Below are 10,837 nucleotides of genomic sequence, written 5' to 3'. Positions count from 1 at the left end.
CTAGAGCTTCGCCCTGGAATGCCTGTTGCCCGGAGAGTTCGATTTCAGACTGGTCGGACCCTGGCCCTCGCCCACCTGGGAAGCAACTGGGGCTCCCGAGCTTCCCTGCATCTCCTACAGGACCAGGTGGCCGCTCGGGGGCGGGGCGGAGGTGCGGAGCCAGAGCGGCGCCCACGCCTCCCGGGACCAGCTAGGCGGACAGCATTGGAGAAGGAGGCGCCAGGGCCGGGGGCAGGGCGTGCGGGCGGGCCTAGGGTGCTAGCCCTAGGGCACAGGTGGGCGGTGTAGAGCTGAGTCCGGCCCCACGCTTCTCTTCTCGCTCCGGAGCCGGGAAGCTCCCCCAAACGCGTCCACGGGGCCGCAGAGACTCCTTCAGGTCTGGCTCCATCCAGCGCCCGCCGCGCCTCGGACCCCGCGCGCGCGCAGGTAACTTCCCGGACAAGGTCATGCACGCAGCCTTCGGGCTGCAGCGGGGCTGGACTCCCAGGCGATCAAAGGGGTCTGACCCCCCGGAGGCTAGTGGCGACCACTCTCCCTGCTTCCCCTTCTTCGTGGCACCCCCCAAAATGAGTCTCCAAGGGCGCTCGGTGCTTCCTTCCCTTCCTTTCTCCGCCCCGCACCGGCAGGTGAGCACCGCCGCCCGCGCGCCGGCTGTCCCGGGCCGCGCGCTCGGCTGTCGCTATGGGAACGGGAGCCCCCCCAGCTCCCACTGGCGAGGGGGCCCTGGAGGCGGAGTCCCTGCCTGGCAGTTCTGAAGCCCTTTCTGGTCAAGTGGGGCCACAGAAGCGTATTGAAAGCTGGATTCCCCCTTTCTATTCTCCCTGCTCCCCATTTGGATCTCTCTGGCTCGGTGGCAGAGCTCTGCAAGCAAGGCATGGGTGTGTTTCCAAGCTGTGAGTTGCGCTCTCACCCTAGTTCTCCATCCACCCAGGGCTTCGGATCCTCATGGTGACAGGTGCGAGTCATGGCACCCCAGGGCAGGATGAAGCCGGCGAGGAAGAAGAACTCGGAAGAACCCGAATTGGAACCCCTGTGCTGCTGCGAGTACATAGATGGGCAAGGGGAGAAGAACCACGTGGCCGCCTGCTTGTGCGACTGCCAGGATCTAGATGAGGGTTGCGACAGGTAAGAGGCTGACCTTGATTGAGGCTAGCTTGCCCCTCAGTTGGCCATTCTGAGACCTCTCAGACGTGTTTTGACCATTGCCATCCGTTATAGAATTTGCTCCTTCTATTCCCAAAGAATCTAAAATGGAGATGTCCTTTATGTCAAATCTGGAAATTTCACCAGTTTTATAAATTTTATAACTATACCGATGTTTTACTGGGATGTGAGCAATTATTTAACAGGTCTGTTTGGTGTTTATTTTTTTTTAAACGGAGTTGGTATTGGAAAAAATTGGCAGCTAAAGGCAAGTAAAATATGTCCCACCTCCACCTCCCAAAGGCCTGAATAATCTGTAAATTAAAACAACACATTCATTCCAGGCATTTTTACATTGTCAGTGTACTTAGCACTTATAGATTAACTACTTGACAGCTGGCCACAATGGGCCTAGGAGAGGATGGAAGATTATTATTATTTTTTTTTATTTATTTTTTTTGCTGTGGGAATTGTATCTGTCCCCCAATTCTATGGAGGAAATCCAGCCAGGCAGCAGCAGGTTCCTCCCCCAGACTTGCTGCTTTCAGTGTGATCAGCAAAACACTGTTGGTTGAACTTTGCTAACCAGAAATATGATTTTTTTAAATGTCACACTGGATGATGCTCAGTGCTTACTCCTGGTTCTGCATTCAAGAATTACTCCTGGAGGGGCTTGGAGGACCTTAGGGGATGCTGGATATCAAAGTCAGGTTGGCCACATGCCAGGCAAACTATTTCTCCAACCCTCAGAAATGAAAAATTTTAACATGATTGGAAAATTGTACCAAATAGCATATCCTGGATCTTTTTCCCTTTTATTCCAAATAATTATATATATTATTATATATAATATTCCAAATTATTATATATTTATTCCAAATAATTATATATTAATATGTTATATATCAATTGTATATTAATATATTATATATTTATATATAATTCTTTGGAATAAAAGGAGTAAAATATATATATTCACATAGAAAGCATAACATGGGTAGAATAAATATGTTGGAAATGTTTTCCTAGTAATTACTGGTAATTAGGAATTACTCTTGGGGGACTGGAGAGATAGTAGAGTTTTATTTGCACGTGTTCTGCTTAGGATCTCCAGTACCACATATGATTCCCCCAACCACCATCAGGAGTGATCCCTGAGCACAAAGCCAGGAGTCAGCCCTATGCACAGTTGGGTGTGACCCAGAAATCAAAATGGAGAAGAAAAAAAATCATTACTTGGTTAAGGAGCACAAAAGATGATGTAGGAGTTGAGATGTTTGCCTTGCATGCAGCAGAGACTGATTAAATTCCTAGTACTGTGTAGTGTCCTCTGAGTACCATAATGCTTCTCTGCTCATCAGCGAGCTGGAAATAGCACCTGAGCATCATGGGTTATAGTACAGTGGGTAAGGTGCTTGCCTTGCATATGGTTGATTTGGGTTCAATTCATGGCACCACAGATGGTTCCCTGAACCCCTCCAGGAGTCATGCCTGAGCACATAGCCAACATAAGTCCTGAGCACCATTGGCTATGGCCCAAAACCAAGAAAAATTACTGCTAGTCATTCAATGGCAAATTGCTGATGTGTAACATGATTCATTAATCTCACTATGGGAAGCATTCCTCCAGCACGTCTATCCTCTAGTATCATTCCTGACATTTAAAGACCACCCCAGGTCTCTAATTCTTTGACATTAGTCTTTTTTTTAAACAAACAACAAACAAACATATATTTAAAGAAATTCTTTAAGCTTTCATAGTGATAAATGGAGCACTTTGCATTAGTGAATGGAGTGGTGCAGCTGTGAGTGGAGCCTTCTAGCTCTTCCTTCTTCCTAGCTTTGGGACCTGCCTGTTCCTACTTCTCATCTCTGCTCTCTTCTAATCTTTCTCTGTAGATAGGTCCCCAGGATTCCCACTCTCCAGCTGCTGTGTGACTCCCGTTCACTCCCACGTCTAGTCGTACTTTATTCTGTCTAAAAATCAAATAGTTTAGCATTTCTTTTTTGTTTAATTGTTTGTTTTTGGGGTCATACCCGGCAGTGTTCAGGGGTTACTCCTGGCTCTATGCTCAGAAATCACTCCTGGCAGACTCGGGGGACCTGGGATGCCAGTATTCGAACCAACCTTCTGCATGCAAGGCAAATGTTTACCTCCATGCTATCTCTCCGGCCCCAGTTTAGCATTTCTTAAACTGTTCTTTTCTTTGCCAGTTAAAAAGTAAACATTTACCCAGTTATTTCCTGCATATTGGTTTGAGCTCTGTCTTTAGGCTAATGTATATCAACTTTTCACACCTATCACTGGCACCTGACCTGTATGTACTTGTGCAGGCACCGGCAATTATAAGTAGGAAATGAACTGGTGTTTTCTTTTTAATGTTTTAAAGTTGCCTCACTCATTCTCTTTGCAATAGATGAGAAAGTATAAAGAAAGTAGCATGTGTTACCTAAACATGTGATTCTTTTGACCAGTTCTCAGCTTATGTGACATATTTTTATATTTTTATTATTGCAGCATTTTGACTTACAAAGCTATTCATAATTGAAGTTTAAGCATATGTTTTAGTACCAATCACTTCATTAGTGTTCATTTCATCCCACCAGTGTACCCAGTTTCTCTCCATACTCCCCACCTCTCTGGCAGGAAACTGTTTTCCTCCTTTAGACACTGTGGTTTACTATATTGCTGCTGCTTTGGTTTCATGCATAAAGCTTTGCCACCTTCTAGCAGCCACCCTCTAGAAACCACCTCTCTTTGCCATTGCCTTAATATCCTTCTCCTTGTCCTGCCCCCCCTCCCCCCATTCGCCAATGTGATGCCTCCTACTGAAGAGCAGTTCCTGTGTTTTTTGTTATTTGGGGAAATTTATTATTCCCCTACTGTTTCTTAATATCACTAAAAAGAGAGAGGTCATTCTGTCTGTCCCTCTTCCTTTTAACTTCACTCAGCATATTTTTCCAGATCTGTTCATGTAAAAGCAAATTGCGTGATTTCATCTTATGGCCACATCAATCATCTATATATGTATATGTGTATCACTTTCTTGATCCACTCTGTTCTTGCATATTTGGCTATTTGCAGATTTGGACTTTTGTAAATAGTGTGGCAGTGAAGAAGGGGAGCAGATGTCTTTTCTGTTTTGTGTTTTTGAGCCCTTTTGGGGGTGAGGATAGAGGAAGGGCATTAGGTTTCAAGAAGTAGAATTGCTGGATCATATGGAAAGTCAGTTCCTAGTGTTTTGAGGAGAGTCCATATTTTCCCAAAGGCTGGAACAATTGGCATTCTTACCAGCAGTACATGGGAATTCTTTTATCCCTGCATCCATGCCAGCATGGACCAGTGGCTTTCAACCCATCTTCATCTGTAGGTTGCAGTTGAAGAAGTTGCTTTATGTCTTCTTCCCTGTTTATGTGTATCATTTTTCTCCTGAATCCAGGACAGGTTTATTGCTATGCATGATTTCCTGGAAGCCCCCATCCACTCCCCTCCTTGAATATAGGGTATTCATGTTTGCCTATGTGAGGTAACATACAAAACCTACCTATTTTGCAAAGACCCCTCTGATGGTTTCTCCCTCAAAAATTCATTTTCCTCTGAATACATCATCTTAAGAGTGTTTGACTATAATAGTTCCTTGGGTGATTTTTGCTTTGTCAGTGATCCACTACGGGTGATTTTTGCTTTTCTCAGTGATCCAGTATTTCTTAAATTCTTATATTGTCTTCACAGTTAGATCATGAAGTATTTGAGATTATCTGTACCCTTACCCAGTCTGGATAGGACTTAATTGTATTCTCTCTGTTTGTTTGAAAAATTATTGTTCCATTTCTAAAAAAAAAAAATCCTGTTTACTTTTTTAAAAAAAGATGAATCTGAGCAGGTTGTGTTCAGTGATAAGGGAGTAGAATATTTGATCTCTTTTTGCCATTTATCCTGCTGTTTGACCTACAGAGCTGGTGATTCTTATTCCAGCCAACCATATGAAGTGCCTTCTCTTTCTGCTCTTTCTGCAATAGATGGATTTCTTGTAAATCTGTGCAGCCAGAGACCTGTGAGAGGATCATGGATACAATCTCGGATCGCCTTCGAATTCCCTGGCTTAGGGGAGCCAGAAAGGTCAACATCAGCATCATCCCCCCGCTCGTCCTCCTGCCCATCTTCCTCCGTGTGGCTTCCTGGCATTTCCTCCTGGGGGTGGTGATTTTGACCTCCCTCCCTGTGCTGGCCCTGTGGTACTACTACCTCACTCACAGAAGGAAAGAACAAACTCTGTTTTTCCTCAGCCTTGGATTATTTTCTCTGGGCTACATGTACTATGTGTTCCTGCAGGAAGTGGTCCCCAAAGGGCGTGTTGGGCCCCTTCAGCTGGCTCTCCTTACCTTCGGATTATTTTTGATACTTTTAGCCTTGTATAGAGCCAAGAAGAATCCAGGCTACCTCAGACATCCAGCAAGCAATGACACATTCCCAAGCCACAGACAAGTAGAATGCCCGAACAGAAAAGGGCAAGAGAAGCCCAAAGGCTCCCCCAGTCCAGATCTGTCGGGAAGTCTCAGCAATCGAACTCTGAAGGAAGACCCCCCAGGCTCTCCTGGTAGGGGCAAGGAAGACTGGTGTGCGAAGTGCCAGCTGGTGCGACCAGCCCGGGCATGGCACTGCCGGATATGTGGCATCTGTGTGAGGAGAATGGATCATCATTGTGTCTGGTATGTTGGAAAAGTCTGGAACTGGGGAAGTGTAAATTCACGTGAGACACTAGCTGTGTTTGCTCTTCCTTTATACAATCCTAAATTCTTTTCCCAGCTTTACACCTTAAAGATATTTGTGGATTGTTATGATGTTCCCACTTAGTCATCCGTTTTTCGAGTTTCACAAATTTAGGTTCTTCAGTCATATCCTGAAGGTTCTTTCTTTTTCTTTTTCCATAGTGCTAGTTTTTGTTGGGGAGACCACACCAACTGATGCTCATGGGCTTCTCTCAGCTTGGTACTTGGGGGGACAACTCTTAGTGGTTTGTAGGGGAGCATATGGTGCTAGGCCTCTTTCCAGTCTCTCCTGGTTTTTTGTTGTGTTTGTTTTGTTTTTTGACTGACTTCTCTTCTCCTATGTCTTTTTTAAAAGAGAACAATCCATAGCTGAATGATTTTGAAAAAGTTTTAATTTTTTTAATTTTTATTTTTTTGGGGGGTCATACCCAGCCTTACCTCCATGCTATCCCTCCCGGCCCCTTGAAAAACTTTTATCAGTATTTAGCTAGGTGTATTTCCTTCTGTTTGAAAACAGAGTTTAAGAAGGTGTACCTTCTTAGCATAGCGGTAAGGTGTTTGCCTTGCATGCAGAAGGTCAGTGGTTCGAATCCTGGCATCCCATATGGTTCCCCGAGCCTGCCAGGACAATTTCTGAGCATAGAGCCAGGAGTAACCCCTGAGCACTGCTGGGTGTGACCCCCCCCCCAAGACTCCCCCTAAAAAAGAAAGTACAACCTGGGTCCAGAGAGAGAGCACGAAAGTAAGGCATTTGCCTTTCATGCAGAAGGTCATTGGTTCAAATTCTGGCATCCCAAATGGTCCCGAGCCAGGAGTAACCCCTGAGTGCTGCTGGGTGTGACCCAAAAACCAAAAACAAAAAAAAAAAAGAAGAAAGTACACCCTGTAAAAGAAAACAAAAAGCATTCAGTTGAGTCTTTTTTTTTTTTTTGGTTTTTGGGCCACACCCATTTGACGCTCAGGGGTTACTCCTGGCTATGTGCTCAGAAATCGCCCCTGGCTTGGGGGGACCATATGGGACGCAGGGGGATCGAACCGTGGTCCATTCCTTGGTAGAGCTTACAAGGCAGACACCTTATCTCTAGCGCCACCTTCCCGGCCCCTCAGTTGAGTCTTATTCTCTCATCTCATGCATCCTTAATCATTTTGATGCTGCAAATGATTTCTTCTTTTTGTAGCTCCTTACTTGGTTATTTTCAAAGAGATTGACTTAATTGGCTACCTGATGTCTGGTCAGTGACAAGATGACATATATGACCTATCAGATACAACTTTTTTTTTTGCTTTTTGGGCCATACCCTGTGATGCTCAGGGGTTACTTCTGGCTATGTGCTGAGAAATCACTCCTGGCTTGGGGGACCATATAGGACACCAGGGGATCAAACCAAGGTCCCTCCTAAATCAGCTACTTACAAGGCAAATGCCCTACTACTGTGTTATTGCTCCGACCCCTCTGACACAACTTTTAAAGATGATATTGAAACCACATCAACTAAATCTAGAAGGAAATGATTCTGACATAAATGCCCTAAGTAACATTGTTTCTGGGTCAGTAAATATTTCTATTTAAAGGTTTATGGCTGAGAGGATCCCAAGCAGTCTTCAGGGAACCTGAGAGCCACTGAGAGTGATTCTGAGCCTACCTGACTGGACTGCTGAATGCTGGGGCCCATGGTTGTGCAACAAGCCCTGTGTGCTGGGGACCACTAGAGCCACACTTGGCAATGCTGGGGCGTCATGTAGTGGCAGAGACTGGATTAGGGCCAGGTGTTCTAATCCATATACTCTCTTCCTGGTCCAACTGTTTTTTTAATTTTTTTTCCAGTGGTTCAAATTCCAGTCATGTAGCATAGCTTCCCCTAGGAAGGGGCCTAGGAGAGGATGAGGGATTAGAAGGGTGGGATGGAGTGACTGTGGGTCGAGTTTTTTTCTGGGGCTTTATCATTTCATTAGTAGTAAACAGAGATTTTCATGTGTAGATTTTTCAACTTGTCTTTTTGTTTGTGTGCATGTGTGGGGCTCATTTATAAGTACAGATTTGCAGGGGACTTGATAGCTTCTGAAAGACCTCTGAGTGCCCCTGGACTCTCAGTGACCTGCTGCTCCTAACAGCAATGCCAAATAGTACCAAATTGTTCTCTACTTCACATCAGGGATTTAACATCCTGGACTCTTTTTTTTATTATGTATATGCTTAATATGTTTTCTCATCATACAATGCTTCTGATGTAGCATTTTTAAGTATTTATAACTTTATCACTCCTTCTTATGATAAATAGGATATTAATTGAAATTAATAATGGACTTAGCTTATTAATATGCAGGAATATTTATTAACCCTGTTTTGCATTTTTGCAGTCTTGTACTTTGAAACTAGTGGTAGGATTTTACATTCCAAAGTACCAAGAATCACATCTGCCTGCAGAGTGAAGTTTTTATTTTTTTAAAAAGGAAAAATAAGAGAACTGACTTTTTAGTAATTGAAATTCACACTGTTCCTGCTTGAAGTTTTCTTGTTTGTGATATGATCTGTATAGAGAACTTTTGAAAACATGTTTGCTTTCCCCCCTTTCCCCATGCTGTTTTGAGGATAAATAGCTGTGTTGGAGAATCAAATCATCAAGCATTTATACTTGCCCTTTCGATCTTCTTGCTTACCTCGGTGTATGGGATAACGTTGACCTTGGACACCATTTGTAGAGATAGAAGTGTCTTCACTGCTCTCTTCTACTGTCCTGGAGTGTATGCGAATTACAGGTGAGATGTGGCCATCACAGAAAGGCCCACAGAAAAGGGATTGCTTTTGTCATTGGTGTGGAAGTCTATGATTTATGGGTGGGAAGAATTCTCAACCCAAGAGGATACAGGATATTCCAGAAACTGCTAGAAAAACTATGCAGGTGCCTTTTTTTTAGGCCAATGGTAAAAGAATCATTGGCCCTTCCAAAGTGAGAGACCTAGTACTCCACAGGTAAGCATACCTTTATCAGGTAATTCCAGAATCAGATAATCACTTATCTGCACAGAGAAGCAACAGTGAAACAGTGGGCTAACAGTCCTAGGGTGGCATGTTTATATGCTTGTCTTAAATATTGGGAATGCTATGTCTGTTCATATCACTCTGAGCTTTCTAGTTCAATCTTAACTTACTGTGTTTGAAGAACTCAATTTTCTGACCTGTCTTCTCTCAGTGACTTCCCCTGGTCTTTCTGTTCTTCTTCTTTTTTTTTAATCACCACTCATGAGGACTGTTATATTTAGGCCAGGATTTTCTTAAACATCATGAAGAACAATTTAAAAATTATATTCAGCAAACATTTTGAATGTTTTATGCCAGGCATTGTATTGGCTGTGTGGGGAAGACAAAAAAAAAAAAAAAAAAAGCAGTTCTTACTTGGAACATGAAAGCTAAAATGTAGTGAACTGACCATTAAAATAAAAATTTTTTTAGTTTTTTGTAGGGGGAAGAGTAGGGGTGGTGACACACCGAGCAGTGCTCAGGGCTTACTCCTGGCTATATGCTCAAGGATTGCTGCTGGTAGGTCTTAAGGGAGACTATTTGGGATACAATAGATAGAACCCGGGTTGGCCACTCGCAAGGTGAGTGCCCTACCCACTGTACTATTACTCCAGTCCCCTAAAATGACCATGTCAATAGTCATCAGGTAAGCAGGGCATTGCAGTTTGAATATTCAAGAGAATTTTCCAGTTAGATTATGAAGTCCTTAGTCATCTTTTGGTTGTGTAAAATGGTAGAATGGTGCCGGCTTTGGGAATGCCAAAACCCCACACTACTGACTGACCCTTTCCCCATCCCAGCTCTGCTCTGTCCTTCACCTGTGTGTGGTACTCTGTGATCATCACTGCGGGCATGGCCTACATCTTCCTCATCCAGCTGATCAACATCAGTTACAACGTGACCGAGAGAGAAGTCCAGCAGGCCCTCCGACAGAAGACGGGGCGTCGGCTTCTCTGTGGGCTCATTGTGGACACAGGCCAGTATAATCGGGGCTTCCTGCGGAACTGGCACCAGTTTTCCACCCTGGGTACTCACCCATTTCACCACCCTGCTGAGAACATTGTTTAAAGTGCCTTCTTTGTTTGGCTTTCAGGGGGAAATGGTTCCGCCTCTGCTTCCTTCCATTGTACCTTTTTTGTGTCTACAACAGGCTCTTTGTTTTGCTCCCCCGTTTCTTAAAAGCATTTAAGAGATCAGGCTGGGAGTTTATTTCTCTGACTTTACAACTTAAAAGTAGAGCCATTCCTTCCCAGTCACCTAAGTAAGCCTGTGAACAGAAGTGGAAAAGGATGTGATTGCCACTGTACAAACTGAGAGTAGCAATTCCCATCTGTTAGGACAGGCATGAGAGTTTTGGATTGGGAGAGTCTAGTTTCTCTTTCAATTCCTATAGCCATGTGGCCCTTTGTGGAGTCACTTTCTGAGTCTCAGGTTTATCCATAAAGTGGAGCACTGAGCCTTCCTTGGCTGCCTCACCCCACAGCTATTGTAAGGGTCACATGATGGATGAGCAATGTGAAATACAGAGAGGTAAAGCGGAGAGGTAAGAAAGAGCAGGAAAATCTTAAGTCAGTTTAAAACTTATGATTATGAGTCAGCTTTCAGAATTTCAAAGTGCAAATGAATCCTAAGTTCCATCTTGTACAGTAAGGGAATTTCATTTTCCCAAGTATTAGACATTGACTACTCAAATGGTCAGATGGATTTATCATATTACCTGGTCTTGAAAGGACTGTTGATTAAATAACTATAATTATTATAGCTAGTATAATGTACAGTAGTCATGAGTTTCAGTGATGAGTTCTTATATTTTACATATTCATACAGTTTGGATTCACTGCAGCTCCAGTAGCATTAATGTTTTCCCCCTTTCCATATTTTACCTGGTAAGGAGCAACCACACTT

At 43.9% G+C, this 10,837-nt stretch overlaps 1 protein-coding gene across 1 annotated transcript; it reads left to right on the top strand.

Moving 5' to 3' along the window:
* Positions 1-274: 274 nt before the first annotated feature.
* ZDHHC23 (zinc finger DHHC-type palmitoyltransferase 23) lies at positions 275-10,052 on the top strand. The gene is made up of 5 exons (XM_049785782.1): positions 275-426; positions 932-1,125; positions 5,164-5,853; positions 8,503-8,670; positions 9,733-10,052. The coding sequence occupies exons 2-5, from the start codon at positions 965-967 to the stop codon at positions 9,998-10,000; spliced, it is 1,287 nt and encodes a 428-aa protein (XP_049641739.1). The 5' UTR covers positions 275-426; positions 932-964; the 3' UTR covers positions 10,001-10,052.
* The last annotated feature ends 785 nt before the right edge of the window (positions 10,053-10,837 follow it).

The sequence above is a fragment of the Suncus etruscus genome, chromosome 13, assembly GCF_024139225.1.
Source record: "Suncus etruscus isolate mSunEtr1 chromosome 13, mSunEtr1.pri.cur, whole genome shotgun sequence".
Taxonomy (NCBI): domain Eukaryota; kingdom Metazoa; phylum Chordata; class Mammalia; order Eulipotyphla; family Soricidae; genus Suncus; species Suncus etruscus.
This window is presented reverse-complemented; position numbering and strand designations above follow the sequence as displayed.

Bases quoted from the DNA above. Each gene is read 5' to 3' on its own strand.
- ZDHHC23 (XM_049785782.1), top strand. From the start codon at position 965: ATGGCACCCCAGGGCAGGATGAAGCCGGCGAGGAAGAAGAACTCGGAA. The intron at 1,126-5,163 runs GTAAGAGGCTGA...TTTCTGCAATAG, and splicing joins CTAGATGAGGGTTGCGACAG to ATGGATTTCTTGTAAATCTG. The intron at 5,854-8,502 runs GTATGTTGGAAA...TGCTGTTTTGAG, and splicing joins ATGGATCATCATTGTGTCTG to GATAAATAGCTGTGTTGGAG.